The sequence below is a fragment of the Mobula hypostoma genome, chromosome 14 (assembly GCF_963921235.1).
Source record: "Mobula hypostoma chromosome 14, sMobHyp1.1, whole genome shotgun sequence".
In the NCBI taxonomy this organism is placed as follows: Eukaryota; Metazoa; Chordata; class Chondrichthyes; order Myliobatiformes; family Myliobatidae; genus Mobula; species Mobula hypostoma.
Window position 1 is genome coordinate 11948537 of NC_086110.1, and position 22048 is coordinate 11970584.

The following is a 22048-nucleotide window of genomic DNA, read 5'->3' on the forward strand; positions in this document are numbered from 1 at the left end:
TATAATTCTAGACTAAATGGGACCAACTGTAAGAGAGACTATAATGCTCTGTATAAAAGTACTGTCAATTAAGGGAGGAAGGGAAGGGAGGGAACGCCGACTCAGACCATGAGAAGCTTGCGTCGGGCATTTTCATGCCTTGCAAGGAAGGAAGGGCTGTTGCACAACTCCACCAATGTTTCTTTCTCCATCAGACCACCCCCCCAACAGCATTCTTTAGTTACACTCAGGTTTCGTGAACTATTTGGTTTTCTGAGCTGAGGTTCTTCCTTTTCTTTGCCTTTTACCCCATCATTTAATGGGTCTCTTTTATCAGTTCTAAAAGTGAATTCTGGAATATTGAATTCTCATCAATTTGCAACTATGTCCATAAGATCATATTTATTTCTTCTTGTGCTATTAATTCACCAGTCATGTTAGCGATACCGTGTGCATTCAGAGAACTTTGTGCTTTTAGTTTCTTTTGTCAATTCTTTCCTGACTAGTTAAAATTATGCTGTTTCAACTAGATCATTTCGAGCCTTATTTGAGAAGGACACCATGACAGATTTATAAGTCACTCTGGGTCAAAAGAATTAATTCTGCCAGACCTGAGAGTTGCATCACATAATAGCCGGCAAGGCTCCAGGTTGCCTTGCTTCTTCTTGAGCACACAATAGTGTTTGAAATACAAAGTAAGGAATATGAAGACACTGATCTCAGTTATTTAAACCTTATTCAGTGACTCAGCAAAGTTACAGAATTTATCTTTGCAAGGATATCAATGCCTGCCTTCTGAGCAATGCCTCAGTCTGTTGGTTATTCTCTTTGCAACTGGTTTCTTATTTAAAAAAAATATTATTTTACAGCCTGTGAAAAAGAAGAAGATAAAGCGTGAAATCAAGATACTGGAAAATCTCCGTGGGGGTCCCAATATCATCAAGCTGCTAGATGTGGTAAAGGACCCTGTGGTGAGTAACTGTGTAGACATATTCTCCAGATTAAAAGTAAGCCTTGCCATTCAGCTTTATGAAAATGCATGTTTGCAGAGGTTTACTTTGCTCAGATAATATTGCATTGCATGCTATTTTGTAGCATTGAGGCAATCCCATGGCAATGCACTACCACATTGAGTGACACGCTGAAGCACTATCAAGTCAGAGCACTTTCATTTGGTGAGGTATTAAACTAGAACCTCGATCTGGTTTAGTTGAAATGGATATTAGGGATCTACTAGGGATAACCAAGTTACATACGCTTTTTCATTTCCTCCCCTTTCAATTAACCTATCAGAAATAGTTTATCTTATCACGGTTGCTATGTGTAAAAGCTACCATTTTGGATCATATGAGAATATTGCATATGTTAATCACAGAGTTAAGTGATTTAAGAAGATTTTCGAAAGCATAAGGTCTAATTGGTTCCAGGATAACATTTTTTAAAATTGTTCAGTGTCTCCAATTTTATTGTTTTATTTGCCCTGACTTTACTATACAGTGCTAATAGTGTCTGTCAAGTGTTCATGAAAATGTACAGTTCAGTATGGTGTGATTACTTAAAGTACAGGCTTGCTTCGTTGCTTTTGTCAAAATCCACCATTCTTGCATCATAACTTTCTACTTTGAGTTTTAATTGACAGCTATCCCATTCACTAGCAAGAAACATTTAAGCAGAGAAGCAGCATGGTTCTGTAATGACCTGGCCCTTTTAAAGATGACAGAACCCAATATACTAGTGTACATACAGTAAACTTTTCTCTGTTTTTCTCTGCACCTTGTGCCACATTGGGTGGCCACCTTGCCATTTCTTTAAAGTGTGCAAGGAACTGGCCGGATTTGAACCCGGATTCACTCTCTTCAAAGTCCAGTGTGGATGCCACTACACCACCAGCTGGCTATACAATAAACTAGAACTGCAAATTAAATTTTGCGCCACTACTACTACGTCGACTCAGGGTTAGGGGGCCAGTGTCGGGCACGATGACGGACTCTCCACTTCTCCCTCTCCCTCATCAGTGTGTTCAGTTCATCTACATTAGCCAAGCTGCTGTCTTTTAGGAGTGTGTTGCCCATAGTCTTGGGAGGGCGCCCAGGGTTCATCCTCCCATGCTTGGGCTCCCATATGATGACTAGGCTGGCAGGTAGCTCAGGATGGCATAGACAGTGCCCCGCTAGTTGCAGTCTTCTTGCCTCGATTTTAGTGGTGAGCATCGGTAGGTTGTTATAGAGCTCGACGTTCATTATGTGCTGTAGCCAACTCACGTCAAGAGCCATCCGGAGCATTCGTGTATAGCAACCATCTAGAGACTTTCGCATCGTCTTGGTGAGTGTCCACGTCTCGCATCTGTACGTGAGAATGGACTCTATGACTGCTATGAAAATCCTCTTTTTAAGCCCTCTGGTCAGGTTCGACTTCCAGATTTCCTTCATGTCGTTCATAGCCCTCCACGCCAGTGCCTTCCGTATCTTTATCTCCTTCTCCGAACTCATCATTCTTGACCCTAGGTACTTGTAGTCAAATTTTCTTAATGGTATCATTCTGTACGGTTTTGAGAGTACCTTTGTCACAGTTAAACGCCATGTACTCTGTCTTTTTAGCGTTTAGGTGAAGTCCAACTTTATTGCATGCAATTTCCACTTCTGTCAGTAGCTGCTGTGCTTCCTCCATCTGGTCAGAGAGCAGGACTATATCATCTGCAAAATCGAGATCTGTGAGTGTAACTAGTCTGACCCTTTTGGTTTGCCCTGGTTTTATGGTAAAACCAAACTTGTCATGATGTTTGGTAGCTTGTCGCAGAGCATAATCAAGGATGATTATAAAGATGTAGGGTGCCAGAGTGTCTCCTTGCAGCACACCAGCTAGGAGCTCGAACACTGCTGTTTCTCCGTCTGGTGATACAACTTTTGCCATGGTTTTGGTATAGCTGGACTCTATTGCTCTCAGTAGACGGTCTGGCACTCCATAAGCTTTCAGGATCTTCAGCATTTTACCTCGGTGAATGGAGTCAAAAGCTTTGCGAAAATCAATGCAAGTAAACACGGCTGGTAGATTGTTCTTCTTGACTTCCTCGATGATCCTACGGAGAGCAAGTATTTGCATTACTGTTGTGCACTTCTGCCGAAAACCATTCTGATTGAATCTTAGCTTAGGGTCAATAGCGGTGCGAATCCTGTTCAAGATCATCCGATTGTATAACTTTGCTAAGATGCAGGTCAAGCTGATTCTGCGGTAGTTATCTGTCTTTGTGAGGGATCCAGACTTGGGGACTGGGATAATGTTTGCGAGTGACCACTGTTCTGGTTTGTCGCCTTTCATCAGTGCCATATTACATGTGTCCAGCAAGATGTCATCCAGGTCACAGTTCTTCAGGACATCTGGTGGTATCCCATCTGGTCCAGCGCTCCTGCCTTGTTTGAGTGCATATTTGGCCGCCTTCGGTTCCTCAATGGTGAATGGGCCACCATCGATTTCGACTTGCATTAGTATCATGGGTATGTCCTCTTCTTCCTGATCGTTGGAGGGCTTCCCAGCAGGTTCTTAAAGTGGTTAAACCCGGTCCTCTGGTGTTTTACCACTTATTTGACCTGATGGGGACTTCTTCCGTCTACTGATCTCATTGACTAGGCGCCATGCTTCTCCATGCTGCATGTCTTCATTAGCAGCTTCTATCTCTCTAATCCTCTCAGCTAGTTCCCCTTCCTTCAGTCAGTCGTAGGTGGCAAAGAGATTCTGCTTTGCTGTCTTGAACTTGTCTGTTAGCTCTTCTGATTTGCTCCTTCTAAGTTCGGCATGACAAGCATTAACCACACTTCTTGCTGCAACGACGTCAGGATGTTTCGAGATCCGACTCTTCTTGATTTGCTTCACAGTAGACAAACTCTCTGTTGCATCTGTGTGTGCGTCTATGAGATGTTGATAGCGGTTGGTGGCAGTCTCTTCCTCCCCCCCTTTCCAGTGGGCCGAAGTGATTTCTCACCTCCACTGTGTACTGGGCTTGAAGAATAGGTTGTGAGGAGAATGCCTTCCAACCGGCACACCCCCTGGTGCACTTTGGTTAACCGGGAGGAGGGTGTGTAGGCACCCAGCAGGACTGAAAACAAAACCTGTCAAAGGGCGGATGAACTCTTTGTGAGTCAACGGCCACCTACTGTCTGTGTGAGGAGTGGCGCGCCACACAGTATTCCGTTTCACGCCTTGTAAGGCATTATGATGACAGACAACCCAACAAACCCTATACTTCCAGAGCCGGGAGTGCTCAGGAACTCTCCGGAATGCCCAGACCCTGGCCTAGACAGGCAGTATGAAGATGCAACCTCAAACCCCACGGGGAGGGTTGAGTCCGACAAGGGGGCCGAGTGAACTGCGCCTCTTTTGCGTTGTAAGGTAAAAACGATCATTTCAACCTTCAACACAAACACCATCTTGGCATCACAGGCAAGCAGCTACGAGATCTCCATCCTGGGGATCCAGGAACACCATCATGTACACCCTGATGAAGAGATAAGGTTCACAGAGGTAGAGGGGATGCACCTCATCACCTCGTCTGCATGGAGAGAGCCAGCACAAGGTGGAGTAGGGCTGATGGTGAACAGCAAGGCAAAGGAGGCACTGAGGGGTGTAGTCTCAGTCAGTGACAGAATCCTTACTGCGGAATTCGACGGAAACCCGGTGACCTCTGTCATCATCTGTTACTCCCCGCACAACAGCAGCGAGGAGAAGGAGGTGGAGGCCTTCTACAGTAAACTTCACGAAGCTGTCACTTCAATACCGGCACATAACTTCCTGGCTGTGCTTGGTGATTTTAATCAGACTGGAAGATGTTCCATACTCATACCAAGACTTTACCAACAAAAATGGACAATATCTAGTTGATTTCATCCAGGAACACAGTCTCATTGCTGCCAACACACAATTCAAGAAGCGAGCTGGTAAACTGTGAACATATGAAAACAGAGCCTCCATCTACAGGAAACAGCTCGATTACATCCTCGTAAGAACAAAATGGCGTAATTGTGTGATCAACACAGAAGCCTACAGCACCTTCAACTCGGTCAGTTCTGACCACAGAGTATGGTCAATGCAAGTGAGACTGAGCCTGCGGCAACCCAAAGCCACAGGTCCCAAGGAGAAGGTAGACTGGAAGGCATTCTCCTCACAAATTTTGTGCCACTCTCTGAAGAGTTTGTACATTCTCCCTTTGACTACGTGGGTTTCCTCTGAGTGCTCTGGTCTTTTTCCTCCCACATTTCAAAGACATGGGTTAATTGGTCACGTAGTTTTAATAGGGCAGCACAGGTTACTTGTTACTGTGCTGTATCTCTATATAAAATAAAATCCTGATGTTCTGATCAAATGCAGCCCCCCACTTCCTACACACATACGCACCTATATTCTGCCTTTTGCCAACTTATCCCTCAAAGTGAGGAGTAGAAAAGTTCAGTGACCTGGATTAAAGAATCTCTTCAGTCCACCTATTGATTGTTCAGTGGAACGTGGTTGAAACTGAGGGATGAACAGTATTGTCTTTTGGGTTTTTCTTCTCCCTTCCCAGTCTTAAGTTTCTACTATTTCTTCTAAACTTGTTAATATTCTGGAACAAGATGTGCATCATTTATGTACGCAATGAAGCATAATGCTCAAAAGATCATTCAGGTCAGTTTTAGCCTTGGCTGCGAGATGGTAAAGGAGCAACAGGGAGGAAGAGTTGTCTTGAGTTGTTCTTTGGTTTTAGCTGGTGGCTAGTCTGAGAGCAGAATTACAGAATCCTGGGAGCTGATGAAGCATATCTGATTGAGAGAGTTAATTGCACAATCCATTAAATGGAGAGGGCCACTGGCTTAACAAGGGACTAACCCAAACTGACATTATGAAATGTATTTTTAACCTCTACTTCACAGTAGGTAATATTGACCACTATGACATTATAAACTTTATTGCCTGTAGCAGTTTCTGTTGACTATTTGTGGTAAATCATGAAGTTGATTCCTGGCACATTGTGCCTTCAGCTATATGCTGTATCTTACACAGTGATCTTGTTCTTTCTGCAGTCGAGGACTCCAGCTCTTGTTTTTGAGCACATTGATAACACTGATTTCAAGGTGAGTTTGTAGATTTATGTGTATGTATAATCAGAGCAGCTCTTGCATTTACTGATGTTACTGTTTGGTTTGCACTTGCGTACAGCTTTACTAACACATGCTGAATTTTCCTCCAATCTCACCCTACCACATTTCCTGCCATCCCGTTTTTCCCCTCTCTTTGTCTAGCAACTGTATCAGATCTTGGTGGATTATGATATCCGGTTCTACATGTATGAGATTCTTAAGGTGAGTTACAAGCCATAAGATTCTTCCAGCTAATCAATTGAATTGTGTTTATTGATTCTGTATTCTAGCTTCTTTCTGCTTTTGTTCCCTTTTAGGTCATCCCTGCTGTGTCAGTGCCCTCCCCACCACCACCACCATTCACAGATGATTCTTTGGCAGGAACTAATTCTATACAGAGACTGGCGTGGGCCCCAGGCTCCTCCCACACCAATGTTTGCATCACTTGGTGGGTGTCCAGCTAGTGATTGACATTCAAGTGGTGGCAAGCCCCTCACTTCTGGATAAAGCAATATGAGCTTCATCTGGTCTGGTTGAGAGCAAATGCTTCTCTTCCCTTCCCTCTGCCAATGTAGGAACGTGGTGCTTTCTTCCCGCCGTTGAAAGCATGCACTGATGAATCACAGGGCAAAATGGAAACGATAGAAATGCTAATGATACATTGTCTCTCATTTTAACACTAACATGTCCAACAACAAAACTGAAATTAGGTTCCTTTTGTTAGGTTATATTTGCTTATAGTGAAGTTCAAGGGAATTTATGTTGTGAATAGCATTAGTTTGACAGGTCACAGCAATCCCCAGATATTGATTTTTTTGTTGTTGTTGTTTGCTTCCTGTAGTACTTCTAGGTAATTGTGGTAATTGGAAGCCAGTTATTCCATTCTGAAGATCGGTTGCTCTGGAACAGCTGGTAACCAGCTTGAGACATGGAGCATGTTGTCCACATTACATTGTGGTAGCAGAATGGGAGGGTGCAAAACACAGGCATGAACTTGTACTACTCATTGCTTAATACTTTTGTTCTTATAGGCCTTGGACTACTGCCACAGTATGGGCATTATGCACAGGGACGTGAAGCCGCATAATGTGATGATCGACCATACCCAGAGAAAGGTATGAGAATGACTGCAGGTTAGGTTGCTTCAGCAGTTTTATTGGGGTTAGTGGGCAGACTGCAGCATAATAAAGGAAACCTGCAAGTACTACTACTAAATGCTGCCTCGTATGGTAAGTCAATGACTAAATGTGTTGATCAAGTTGTATTCAATATGGTCCTTTGTAATGTGTTGCACTAAGCTGTTGTCAGAAAGTTTATACAAGGCTTCAGGTGAAGCATCTATTGAAGTGAATCAAATTTTTTAAAAACCTGGGACACTGAAACGTGCATGCCTCATAAGTACATGCTTGTGCGGGTCTTGTATTTTATGATGGCATTTCAACTTGTGTTTACTCTTGGTTAATTTTTTGTATCAACAAATTGAAAATCATGCTTGTTTCCAGTGATACTACTGAGGAAATTTCCTTTTAATGTTAGTAACTTGAAAATGTGCTGTTGTTTCCAGTGTTGGAGCTCCGAACTGATCATGTGGGAGACAAAATTTGGTTATTATTTAGTAGGAAGTTGTACTACTACTGACTATTTGATATAACAAAATGGTGTCCAGAGGAATATGCCCTTCAGCTCAATGTCTGTGCAGACCATGGCACCCAATTAACTACCCCATCTACCTGTACATGATGCATCTCCAAGTTTGCGGATGACACGAAGCTGGGTGGCAGTGTTAGCAGTGAGGAGGATGCTAAGAGGATGCAGGGTGACTTGGATAGGTTGGGTGAGTGGGCAAACTCATGGCAGATGCAATTTAATGTAGATAAATGTGAAGTTATCCACTTTGGTGGCAAAAATAGGAAAACAGATTATTATCTGAATGGTGGCCGATTAGGAAAAGGGGAGGTGCAACGAGACCTGGGTGTCATTATACACCAGTCATTGAAAGTGGGCATGCAGGTACAGCAGGCGGTGAAAAAGGCGAATGGTATGCTGGCATTTATAGCGAGAGGATCCGAGTACAGGAGCAGGGAGGTACTACTGCAGTTGTACAAGGCCTTGGTGAGACCACACCTGGAGTATTGTGTGCAGTTTTGGTCCCCTAATCTGAGGAAAGACATCTTTGCCATAGAGGGAGTACAAAGAAGGTTCACCAGATTGATTCCTGGGATGGCAGGTCTTTCATATGAAGAAAGACTGGATGAACTGGGCTTGTACTCGTTGGAATTTAGAAGATTGAGGGGAGATCTGATTGAAACGTATAAGATCCTAAAGGGATTGGACAGGCTAGATGTGGGAAGATTGTTCCCGATGTTGGGGAGGTCCAGAACGAGGGGTCACAGTTTGAGGATAGAGGGGAAGCCTTTTAGGACCGAGATTAGGAAAAACTTCTTCACACAGAGAGTGGTGAATCTGTGGAATTCTCTACCACAGCAAACTGTTGAGGCCAGTTCATTGGCTATGTTTAAGAGGGAGTTAGATATGGCCCTTGTGTCTACAGGGGTCAGGGGGTATGGAGGGAAGGCTGGGTTCTGAGTTGGATGATCAGCCGTGATCATAATAAATGGCGGTGCAGGCTCGAAGGGCCGAATGGCCTACTCCTGCACCTATTTTCTATGTTTCTATTCCTTGCACACTAACTGCCCTCAAGTATCAGTATCCTATCTGCTCCTCTTTCTCTCTACTTGCCATCCTCCCACCCCTGGACAGGCAGTAGTTCTGCATTGTAGCCATTTGCTATTCTGTATTAAAATAAATCTCACCGTTCACTTATCCTTAAACCCCTCCCTATCACCTTAAATTTATGCCCTCTAGAATTTAACATTTCCATTAATACCTCTCATAATTTTATAAACTTCTATTTGGTTATTCCTCTTTTTCTTTTTAAATCTTTTTATTGAATAAGTATACAAAAAGGTAAGCCATATAGGCACTAATACACTGTTAGGGTTATTCCTCAACCTCCATTCCAGAGAAAACAAATCAAATTTATCCCACCTCTCATTATAATCAATAACTCTAATTCAGTCAACATTCTGGTGAGATTGGATTCCTTGCATCTGCCTTCCTCTCACCATTTGAAGGCCTCCAGAATTTTTCATTCTCAATTCTGCCCAGATTCTGTACTTGCATTTCTCCCTCTTCCTTCTAACAATATTCCTCAATCAATACTTCACCTTTCAGTTCCCTTCAGATGCTTCAGACACAATAGAGAACGATGTAAAATAGGTGTGGGAGTAGTATGGGGAGACTGTCACAGCAGTATTTAGAGAAGGTGTTCTGTAGAAGGTCATCCAGTGAAGCAGTATGGGTTAAGCTTGGAAGCAAGAAAAATGTAGTCATGGGATGATACTATATACTCTCAATAGTCAGTGGGAGACAGGGGAGCAGGAATGTAAAGATTCTTATGATTATAAATATAGCATAGTAGATTCTTCAAATTTTTCTTTGCGGTTGATATGTAGACATGATCCTTCCTATTTTTGGCTATGCTCAATCTATGAAATGTAAACCTATTCCATTCCTGTTGAAAAGTCAGTTAATTAGTCAATTCATTTCCAAAGAGGAATTGTGATATCAATATTGTGGCTCATTTTGGAAACAGTTTGGGCTGAGTCTGAGTTCTGTTGTGCACATTGTTGTGGAAACCTGTATGTGTTTTAAAAGTATGCTGGCTCCATCTAGTGTTTGATTTAAGTGTTTTGTTTTTGATGAAGGGTCTCAGCCCCAAAACATTAACTGTTATTCATTTCCCTAGATGCTGACTAACCTGCTGAGTTCCTCCAACATTTTGTGTGCATTGATTTGAATTTTCAGCATCTGCAGAATTTTTCTTGTTTTTGTTTTTGTTTTGTTTCTGTCCATTTTTGTCTTTTCTTGAAGAATGCCAGTGGAAGGTGAATGGGCAAGCTACAGCAATTCGTGTAGCTCCAGCACATCACCTGATATTTGACTGACTATCCCAATTTATTTTACAGCTTCGGTTAATTGACTGGGGGCTGGCTGAGTTCTATCATCCTGAGCAGGAATACAATGTTAGAGTGGCCTCCAGATATTTCAAAGGTCCCGAGCTGCTAGTTGACTACCAGGTACAACTAGAAACAGTGAATCCTGGATTATGCTTTATTAAGATTGTAATGTCCTGCTGGAGCGGAGGGCCGTAGTTCAATGTCTCTCTTGCTGCACTTTGGTTCCCATTTTCTCCTCTTGCCTCCCCATTCCGTGTCACTCTCATTCTTCATGAAAGTACCAAGGTTCCCTTCCCCAGACCCCTATTCCCTTCTATATCCAAGCTATTTTGAGAGCAATCCCAATTACTCTTCTTTTGGCTTTCTTGACAGTGGCTTCTTTCCAACCTTAACTTGCCATGTATAGTTACTTGGAATGCAAACTCTATTTCATAGTCTGATCCTTTTTATGCATTTCTTTAATGAAAACCACAAATTCCATTTAAAACAAATCCTGCATGTTTTCTCATATTTTTTTTGTTGTGTGGTAAAAGTTGAGTTATTACCTGACTAGAAGTTTGAACATTGCCATCCTAAGACAAATTGTCAAAGGGCCAATTAGTAACATGTTAATTGGAATGCTTAACTTGAAACATTTGAGAGTGAATGAATAGAAAGGGGTGGACTTTATTATAGTCGTCTGTTTCTGTATTGTCTTATTGGTGAAATAAGATAATTTAAGGAATAAAATGACATATAGGGGATATTATAAATGCATTTGTTTTAATTTGATTACAATATCAAGTCAAAGTAAATGGTCATATGCACAGGTGCAGTGAAAAGTTTGCATGTAGCAGCATTATGTCAGATAAACAGCATTCACAAAACATAAATTAAACACATTGTACACAATTTTAACAAAGAAAAAACATTGATTAAAGCAAAAAAAAAAGTCCAATACAGTCCTGAAAAAGGGTCTCAGGCCAAAATGCTGACTGTTTATTCATTTCCATAGATATTGCCTGACCTGCTGAGTTCCTCCAGCATTTTGTGTGTTTTGCTCTGGATTTTCTGCAACTGCAGACCCATATTTATAAAATCCAATACAATGCAGGCTGATCAAAGCTGTCAGAGTGTTGCAGTACTGTAATGTTTAGGGTTGGGCTAATTGGTTCAGTAACTGAATGGCTATTCTTGAACTGATAGTGTGGGACTTAAGGCTTCTGTACTAGCTGCAAGACGGTGGCAAGGTTTGATAGGTGGTGCTGCCTTTAAGTAGCACCTTGTGTAGCTCTACTAATGGGAACCATATATTGGGCTATGTCCGCTACTCTCTGCAGCCTCTTGCATTCCTGTGCACTCATATTTCCATACTAAACCGTGATGCAACCAGTCAGGATACTTTCAATGTCTGTAAAAGTTTGAGAGTGTTCAGTAACCTGCCAAACCTCCTAGGAAGTAAAGATGCTGGCCTGCCTGCCTTTGTGATTGCATCTATTGATGGGCCCAGGACAGGTCATCTGATATGTTAATACTCGGGGATCTAAAGCTGCTGATTCTTCCACTGCTGAGGTAGAGTAATCCAGCATGGAAACAGGTCCTTCAGTCTCCTCATTCTTGTTAACTAAGGTGCTCACCTGCTTGCCTGTGTTTGGCCCATGTCCATGTGTTTATCCATATGTACCTGCCTGTTCCATATCTGTACCATCCTGTGTGAGAATGTTGCCCCTTAGATCCCTTTTAAATCATTTACAACTCGTCATAAACTTGTGCTCTCTAGGTTTTTGTTCCTTTTCCATGGGGAAAAGAGACTGCATTTGCTCTGTCCTTTGAGATTTAATTCATCTGTTACTCTTTGGTAAATTGGTTTATTATCACATGTATAGAGGTGCAGTAAAAATCTTATCTTGCATACCATTCATACAAACCGATTTATTGTATATGTAAGTCTTTAGTTGAAACTTGTGGGTGAACCTTGCCATAATTGGACTCAACCTCAGTCAAAAATCTCTGGGCAATGTAAACCCAAGTCATGCCAGATACTATGGTTTTTAATTCAATTTTTGTTTTGTCTAACCAGTACCCTAATCTGCCTTTTATTTTTTTCCAGATGTATGATTACAGCCTTGACATGTGGAGTTTGGGGTGTATGTTGGCCAGTATGATATTTCGTAAGGAGCCATTCTTTCATGGACATGATAACTATGACCAGGTAGGCTTTTGATGCTGAAAGCAGAAAACACAAACATTTGACAAGTTGGGCAGCATCTGTGGAAAGAGAATTGTTACTGTCTCATGTAAATGATTTTCATTAGGATCAGAAAAATTAGAAATGAAACACGTGTTAATTTCCAGGGAATCTCAAGGGTTGCAGCTAACAAGGGGAATGTCTCAAACAGTTGAGACTGGAGGACAAATACTGTTGGTGTCGGCTAAGAGCATGGGGAAGGCGTTTAATAGTTCAATGCTCCCTGCCAGAAAGTGACTGGCTGGAAATCGTCTCATATTTAAAACAGATGCCATGCTAAGATTTGCTGTATGCTTTGGATCTTAATGTAGATTGCTCATTTCACTGAATCAAATTTCAGTCACATCAGGTAGCATCTGTCAAGTGTAGCTTGTTGATTTTAATTCAATGTCACCATTAGGACATTGTTACACATTTATTTTTAACAATGTAACTGCTTAATTTTTCCTTAAACAGGAAATGCATAAGGTTTTGCATTCTCTTAAGAATCAAACTCTGTTGCCCCAAACTCCCAGGGTTTACTTTCCCATTATTCACAAGACTGCAATTCAGTGAGAATTGTCAAAATCCTTTGCAAAATGAGTTTCTTCACTGTTGGAAAACTTCATTTTTTGACCTGATCTATCTAAAGCACTTCAGCAGAGACCCACTATTGTGGAACCCTAACTTGTGTAATCTCAGCTGACACTTGCCTTGAACATCCTCCATTGTTGCTTCAAACTTCAATTTGCCCTAGGTTTTGCAAGTAGTGAAACATTTAATCTTGCTTTGTATTCCAATCAAAATCTTGTGGTTTCAAAGAAATTCCTCGATTGTAAGACAATAGTTGGTGTGTACAACTTGGAAACAGTAATGGTCACCATGGTATCAAGTCGAACATTACAAGTAGTTTTAGTTCCTTCAAAACTAATAACTAATGTGGAACTAGGTGGCACACTTGTCAATCTAACATGCTGATATTCTGAATATTTCTGCATTAAACAAGTGTTTGGAGGTAACCCTGCTTAAAATATAGTAAACAAAGAATCAGATTTAATATCACTGGCATATGTTGTGAAATTTGTTGCTTTGTGGCAGTGGTACAATGCAATACATAATGATAGAAAAAAGCCAGTAAGAGGGGACTTCTGGGTCATCAAGGGAATGGTGGCGTAAGGAAAAGGTCTCTCGACAAAAAAGAAAGTAAACTGCCCCAAAATCGAATTTAGACAAATACTTAATATTGCATAACTATATTAATAAAAGGGGCAAGGATGATGTCTAAGAACAAGAATAAAAAGTCCGCTTCGAAGGCTGATAAACATAAAGAGATGCAGCAAGGCGACGGGCCTAGCTCCCCCACGGCAAGCCAGGACGGAGATAATGAGGGGGAATCGGTGACTCTGTCTTTGATTCTCGGAGAGATTCGCGAGTTCCGACAAGATAACAGCAAACAGCTGGAAGATATTAAAGGAGAAATAGTAAAAACTAACTCGCGGATAGATGAAGCCGAAGCGAGGATTGTTGGAATTGAAGAGAAGCTACAAAACGCCGAGGAAGTGATAGCAGAAATGCTGAAGCTACAAGACCAGCTCCAGTGGAAACTAATAGATCAAGAAGGCCGCTCGAGAAGGGAAAATGTGAGGATCTGCGGAGTTCCCGAAGGAACCGAAGGTAAACCCGGATTGATGATTCCCTTCGTGGAGAAGCTGCTTAGAGAGAACCTTGATATACCGGCCGCAAAAGACCTACAGATAGAAAGGGCTCACCGTGCGTTGGCACCACAGCCTCCGGCAGGCGCCCAGCCCAGATCGATTCTGATCAGATTTCTCAGTTACAGAACGAAGGAAGAGGTGCTTAAAAGAGCATGGCAAAAGAAAGGTTTCATGTGGAACAACTGCAAAATCAGTTTAGACCATGACTACGCACCGGGGATTCTTGCCAGACAGAAGGAATATACGGAAACACGGAGAGTCCTGAAGGAAAACAACATCAGATTCCAGACCCTGTATCCAGCTCGGTTGAGAGTCTTTTACGACGAAGGGACAAAAACTTACGCTACGGTGGAGGAGGCAACGTTGGACCTGGCGGACTGGGGACTACCTATTAAAGTTATCACCCAACCGGAGTCGCTACTGGAGAGGATTCGGCAGAAGTCGTGGCAGTTAGTGGGGCGAGGACGCTCCACTCGAACCAGGTGTCAAACTACAAGGAAAAGCTGCAAATATTCAGACGCGAATGTACAGAGAATACAGATTAATTAAGAGAAATGACTGAAAAGAGTAAATCGGACTTAAAAGTAAAATGAAAACTGATAACTGAAAATAAACTAGGCGGAATAACTTGAATGATAGCAATATGGTCGAGACATAAATAGGAGAAAATTCTCTATGATTATTCAAACTGCTGAGGGCCCTCTAACACGGTGAAGATAGAGGTTATCCCTCTGAACTGAGGCGGGTCGGTGCTCAGGCCTCACTGTGGGAAGTCGGGAAAAATTTTCAAATGTTATACGTTCAGAAATGTCTAGGGTGTGGTTATATGTCTTGGTTTACTGTTGAGAAGGGATTGCTTACTGTTTGGTTAGAAAAGGAGAGTGCTTTTTTTCTACTAGAGAAAAATGCAAACTGGATTGGTAAAAATAATTTCCTATAATGTTAATGGGGTTTTGAATCCAATTAAAAGAAATAAGATTAGGTCTAAATTGAAAAAAGAGAGGGCACAAATAGCTTTCCTCCAGGAAACACATATGAGCCAATCTGAACATGGAAAATTAAAAATTAATGGGCTTTAAGCATGTATTTTATTCATCATATAAATTGAGTCACAAAAGAGGGGTAGCTACTTTATTATCAAGTACTCTTAATTATGAACATATTTCAGAGACTAGAGACAAAGAAGGACGGTTTGTAAAAATCACAGGAAGAATAGAAGGTACAGAAATAACATTGCTGAATGTTTATGCTCCTCCAGGTAGTGAATGGTCATTTTATAGACACATTTTTGACCTAATGGTCAGTTCTCGAGGGGTAGTAATTTGTGGAGGGGATTTTAATATTAGATTAAATCCTATATTAGATTCTTCAAGAATAGTTACTCAGAATAAACCTCTGACTCGGAAAGTGAATTCATTGATGGAGGAGTTGGGAATTATAGATGTCTGGAGGGAATTACACCCTACTAGTAAAGATTATACATATTACTCTTTCCCTCATTCAGCCTATTCAAGGATAGACTATTTCTTTATCTTTAATACAGATAGACTCAGGATAAAAAACTGTAATATTGCAACAATTGATCTGTCGGATCATAGCCCAGTCTCTATGTCTCTAATCCTGGAAAGGAAAATGAGGAAAACACTATGGAGGCTAAACTCACATATACTCAATAACCCGAAAGTAATGGAGAGATTAAGGGGAGAAATCAAAGAATATCTAGACCTTAATGACACGGGAGAAACGTCACCAGTGATTTTATGGGATACATTGAAAGCTGTACTGAGAGGGAAAATTATTTCCATTACTACTCACATGAAAAAAATCAATGCACAAAAATTAGCGGACCTTGAAGGAAAATTAAAACAACTTCAAGTTGGAGATAGCAACAAAAGTAATTCAAATCGAAAACAGGAAATTAGGAAATTGCAAAGTGAAATTGATGATATTTATACGTTGGAAACTCAAAGAAATTTTCTTTACCTGAGACAAAAGAATTATGAAGTAGGAGGTAAATCAGCTAGATTATTAGCATATAAATTACGAAAACAACAAGCAGACAATACAATTCATAAAATAAAGAATCCAAAGACAAAGCTTGTGGAGAGTACAATAGGGAAAATTCAAGAGAGTTTTGAAACATATTATCGAGAGCTGTACTCCCAACCCCGGGCCCCCAATGAGCCCTATATAGACAGTGTATTGAATTTTTTAGATCTACCTAAACTTACAGATTTACAAAATGAAAGTTTATTAGAACCAGTAACTGTCAAAGAACTGAACGTGGCCATCTCTAGGTTAAAGGCTGGAAAGTCCCCGGGTTCTGATGGGTTTACCTCAGAGTGGTACAAGTCCCTGAAGACACTGTTAGCCCCATTACTACTTAACACCTTTAATTGGATCTTGCAGAGAGGAGAAACTCCACCTTCCTGGAGAGAAGCGATTATTTCAGTTATTCCTAAAGAGGGTAAAGATAAACTAGAATGTGGCAATTATCGGCCAATTAGTGTTCTTAATTTAGATTACAAACTATTTACATCTATATTAGCGCGCAGATTGGAAAAGCTTTTACCTGGCCTAATCCATTTAGACCAGACTGGATTTATTCAACAAAGACAAACACAGGACAACATAAGGAGAACTCTGCACATATTAGAACAGGTTAATAAGAACGAGACAGAGACAATGGTAGTAGGATTGGACGCTGAGAAAGCTTTTGATTCGGTTAGTTGGGCATTCCTATACAGAGTGTTAGGAAGATTCGGCTTTCAAGAAAGGTTTATTAAAGTAATTCAGACTCTATATGACAGCCCTACAGCCCGAATTAAGATAAATGGGGACCTCTCTGACTCCTTCATTTTAGAGAGAGGCACTAGACAGAGATGCCCAATTTCTCCTCTCCTTTTTGCGCTATATATTGAACCACTTGTCCAACTAATAAGACAGAGCGAAATCGTAAAAGGTATCAAGGTGGCAGGGATTGAACAGAAAGTGGCGTTATTCGCAGATGATGTTTTGGTCTATCTGAGTGAACCAGAAAAATCATTTATAGGATTGTTTACACTGTTGGATGACTTTGGGAAAATATCAGGTTATAAAATAAATGTAAAGAAAACGCAGGTTATGTCCCTAAATTATACACCATCCAAAAAATTGCAGGATACATACGATCTTAAGTGGGAAGCTAAATCATTAAAATACTTAGGAATAACCCTGCCGAAGGATCTTTCAACACTGTCACAGGTAAATTATGGGCCATTAATCTCAGAGATAAAAGCAGATATGCATAGATGGAATCTTATCCCCTTTTTAAGTTTAAATTCAAGGATAAATACTATAAAAATGAATATTCTTCCTCGGTTATTATATCTTTTCCGTACTTTACCAGTGGAGGTGGATGATAATCAATTCAGGGAATGGGACAAATGGATTTCCCGCTTCATTTGGCAAGGAAGGAAACCTAGAATTCGATATAACACCTTACAGTTAGGGAAGGAAGGAGGAGGTATGGTTCTTCCTTGCCTGAGATATTATTTTTATGCCTCACAGGTAACCCCTCTGTTATATTGGTGTAATAGGGAATATAAGGCTAGATGGAAGGAAATGGGATTTGGATTAGTTGACAGTTTTCCTCTTCAGGCCTCAATAGCTGACAAAGGATTGATGGTCCAGTTGGAAAAATTTAATAATAAAAATTTAATGCTTGGATAAGTCTTACATTAAAAGTATGGCAGAAGGTGGTTAATTCATGTGGAATTAATAACATGTTAAAACTCTTTAGATGGTGTGCATATGATACCGAATTCCTTCCCAACAGAGGAGATAAAAGATTTGAGCTATGGATAAAGAAAGGTCTTACAACCTACCTCTCATTTATAGATAAAAGAGTATTACAAAGTTTCCAAATCCTGCAGGACAAACATGGCCGAGAACATAATGACTTTTTTAGGTACCTTCAAATACGAAACTATGTTAACCAGAGTTGTAGATACACAGACCTATCAACAGTAGAAATAGAATTTTTCAAGATTCTGAATTCGGCTTACAGTTCAATACCTAGTAAATCAGTTTCTCGCCTATATAATGCACTCTCCCATGCTAAAAATGTAAATACACTGTATATTAAAGAGAAGTGGGAGAAAGAAGCGGGGTTGGTACTTTCAGAGGAGGCTTGGGGGAAAATCTGCAGCTTTCAATGGTCCTCGACTAATTCTTTGACTTGGAGAGAATATTGTTGGAAAAACATTATAAGATACTTCAAGACCCCATATCAGGAAAAATATAAAGATACAAATGTGATGTGTTGGAGAAGGTGCGGCTCCAAGGAGGCAAATCATTTTCATATTTTCTGGGATTGCCCTAAATTAAGTCTATTTTGGGAAGGTATTCATAGAACATTAGTTAAGGTACTTAGGTCCCAGATACCTCTGAACTTTGAGACGCTCTATTTGGGGCATGTATTGTTCCTTGAACAGAAGGAAGATATAAAGTTGCTGCAGGCCCTCTTAGCGGCAAGTAAGAAATCAATCACTAGAAAATGGCTAAATCCAATACCACCCACATTAGAAGATTGGTACGAAATTATCTTGGAAATATTTAAAATGGAAAAGTTGACTTACTCCCTGAGAACTCAAAAAGAAACATTTTATCAAATCTGGAATAAATGAATTGAATATATAACCCCAATGCGAGCAGACTTTAGATGACTCTCCTAATGATTTATATTGCTCTTCTCATCAACACAGTAATATTGCTAACGTAAGCACCCCTAGTCTAAATGTTTGTTTTTTTTTGGAAAATAGAGAATTAACACAGGTAAAGGGAAAGATTTGGGAAAGGGATAAAAAAAAAGAAAAAATTAAGTAAATAAGTACATAGGGATTGGATAATTATGTCTGCGGGCAGGAACAAGCACGAACAAATTGGGATATAAACACCTCCAATGGTTGGTATATAGGCTTGTATGCAACATTTTGGACCAGTGGAAATGGTCCAGAAGAGTTGTATGGAAACTATTATTACCATTTTTCTTAACAACTAATTTCATTACTTAGCCTAATAGGTTAGATTTACCACAGTACATAATTATCTATCTAAATGTTTATTTTCCTTTTATATCATCTCAATGTGTACTTAAGAATGTATAAACAATTGTAGTTTTATACATATAAAAAAATGGAAAAGGTTATATGTGTGAAAAAAGTACATGATAATTGTGAATTCCTTATCCAAATAAAAATAAAATTAAAAAAAAAAGAAAAAAGCCAGTAAGTATATATAAAATAGTTAAATTAAATAAATAGTGCAAAAATAGAAAAAAGTAGTGAGGTGGAGTTCATGGGTTCGATGTCCGTTCAGAAATCGGATAGCAGAGGCGAAGAAGCTATTCCTGATTCGTTTATTGTGTACCTTTAGGTTTCTGTACCTCCCTCTTGATGATAGCTATGAGAGCAGGGCATGAGCTGAGTGACGGGGGGAGGGGGAATGCCGCCTTTTTGAGGCATTGCTCCCTGAAGATGTCCTGTATACTACAGAAAATGGAACATTTTCTTAAAATGGGGAGAAAGCTGATAGGCGTTCCTGATGTATCTTCCCTTGAGGGAGAATATATTCGTTTGGTTGCTCTCCAAATGAAAGTGACTAAGGATAGGAAGTTTTCTTATTATATCAAGCACCAACTCTGGATGATGGCATTTGTATGCAAATCGGATAACCCAGATCTTAAGTTATTTTCAAAAGTATGTCTCATCAACAGTTATAAAAGTGAATGTAGGTGGCCATTGTCTCTTCAGAGATCTTTCATTAAAAATCAATGAATGGATCACGTTATTCTGCTGTCATTGAGTGCATGTTAAGATACTTTTGACTTTTCTTCCTTCCAGCTTGTTCGCATTGCCAAGGTTTTAGGAACTGATGAATTGTTTGACTACCTCAAGAAATACCACATCGAACTGGACCCTCGGTTTAATGATACTCTTGGCCAGTGAGTTGAATAATTGAGTAAAATAAATCTGAGATTATTTCTTCAATGTTGATTATTAAGTGTACACTTGTTTTTGCAGGGATGGAAAAGAACTACAAAGTTAATTTCAGAAACTTGATTTACTTTTGGTTTAAGATGATGTAGGTATTGAGCAAGAGACTGGAACCAGAAATGGGTTCTGCAGTCCAGATGGGGATAAAGAATAAATGGATGGATCTGATGTGTGATATGATTCTCAATGAGAATATGCTTTAAAGAGGAAAATAAATGGATTTATTTTGAGGCTATTTACATTTTGTATAAGCTACATGTTAAAATGCTCGTTATTTGACATTTTCTTAGCTGTATCCAGAACACATTCATGTGGCATATTCACTTTTAAAGAAGCATTTGCTGTTCCTTAGGCATTCTCGAAAGCGTTGGGAGCAGTTTATTCACAGTGAGAATCGGCACCTGGTTAGTCCAGAAGCCTTGGATTTATTGGATAAGCTACTTCGTTATGATCATCAGCAGAGACTCACAGCTAAAGAAGCAATGGAGCATCCATACTTCTGTAAGTACAAGAATAATTATAACTAGCACTACAGAAATTCTCAAAGCTGGGCGCTGCGACTTTATTCAAAATTTCTGTACTCAGTATGCCACAGGCTATTTGCTGGAAGTAGTATTTCTATATATTGTAATCTGGTAGTATTACAACTTCACACAACTTAATAAAATTGGGAGGGGGGCACATTGGCACTCTTTCTATACTCCATCTCCATCTCTTGCTGAATGGAGTTTTTATTTCTGGTGTTGTGGTAAAAGATTATTATCAATGATGAGTGTTCCTCCTCCTCACTTCTCATATATCCATGTAGCCAGATAATTAAATTTATACCGTATTCTATCTGAGAAGTGCCAGAATAGAAATTGGAAATGCTATCAAAGATGTAGAACTGAGGTAGAAAATTGCCTCTTTCCGGCATTCTGGAAGCAGGTTATTTGGCGCCTCCTGCCTGTGCTTCCATTCATTCGCATCTTTTATCTCGGTGTCACATGCCTGTACTGACATTTGTGTCCCTTGATTCCTCTAATTTAACAAAATATATGAATTTCTATCTTGGATATACTTGGTAATTAAACCTTCATACTTTTCTTGAACAAAGATTCACCACCTTTTGAAAATTTATTTTTGTCTCAGTCCTCCATGGTGAACCCATTAATGACTGTGATCCATGGTTCTGGACAACAGAGCCAGTGCAATATCATACATTGACCTAGGTACTTGTATGATTGAGAAGGGTATCATCACATTCTTTCAAGTTCAAGTGGATTGTAAACACAGGCTAGTTAATCTGTCTGGACAAACCTCTCATCTCTAGAATGTGTCAGGTGAAGCTTTTGTGCAGTCCCTCTGTAGCAATTTATCCTTCCTTAGACAGTCCAGATTCATGTGCAATATTTCCAGCTGTCAACTCACTGGGCCCTATTTTGTCATATTTAAAGATAGTTCTGAATCACAAGATGTCATTTCCATTGCATTTACAACAAACAAAACCAACTTCTAATGAATACCTTGCAGCTCTTGAACAATATCAACAAAAAGAATAGTAGTTATCAAAAGCTTGCCTGCAAAGTTGGAGAAGGAGGTTAACATTTTCTGGATTTTTTACTGCTTTTGCATCTGATTGCACAACTACAAATGCAGTCAATAGGTTTTCAGAGAAAAGACTACAATCGGAGTACCATTGATAGCGTTCTGGAACTGAGTGGTTAGAGACTGGGTGCAAACATCATTTTCTGTGAGGATTATAAAATTGAGGCAGTTTGGCCAACAAGCATAGGGTGATGGGTAAACAGACTTGGTGTACCTTTTTAGGATATGCAGCAGTGTTTTGAATGTCGTATTTATAGAGATAAAATTATCAAGTTTGGAGGAAACCCGGGTGTACCATCCTGCTATCTCTTTTGATGTAATGCAAGATTTTAGATTGCTGTAATTCAACAATAGAGATTTGGTGCATATGCACAATGCCGTCTCAGTAACTAGACTCTTTTGA

The 22048-nt window shown here is 40.1% G+C and overlaps 1 protein-coding gene across 5 annotated transcripts in view; it reads left to right on the top strand.

Annotated features, from left to right (window-relative positions):
* Positions 1-22048, top strand: part of csnk2a2b (casein kinase 2, alpha prime polypeptide b) — a 51315-nt gene that overhangs the window by 27227 nt on the left and 2040 nt on the right. For 2 of the 5 annotated variants that reach the window (XR_010020281.1, XM_063066680.1), the window contains exons 3-10: positions 849-950; positions 6027-6077; positions 6246-6305; positions 7115-7198; positions 10112-10222; positions 12192-12293; positions 19906-20006; positions 20411-20559. Coding sequence is in view for 4 of the 5 variants with exons in the window: in XM_063066680.1 (XP_062922750.1) it covers positions 849-950; positions 6027-6077; positions 6246-6305; positions 7115-7198; positions 10112-10222; positions 12192-12293; positions 19906-20006; positions 20411-20559 (760 nt within the window). In the remaining variant the exon portion in view is untranslated. The remainder of the gene's footprint in view (positions 1-848; positions 951-6026; positions 6078-6245; positions 6306-7114; positions 7199-10111; positions 10223-12191; positions 12294-19905; positions 20007-20410; positions 20560-22048) is intronic. The other 3 variants (XM_063066681.1, XM_063066683.1, XM_063066682.1) reach the window with 3 other exon arrangements.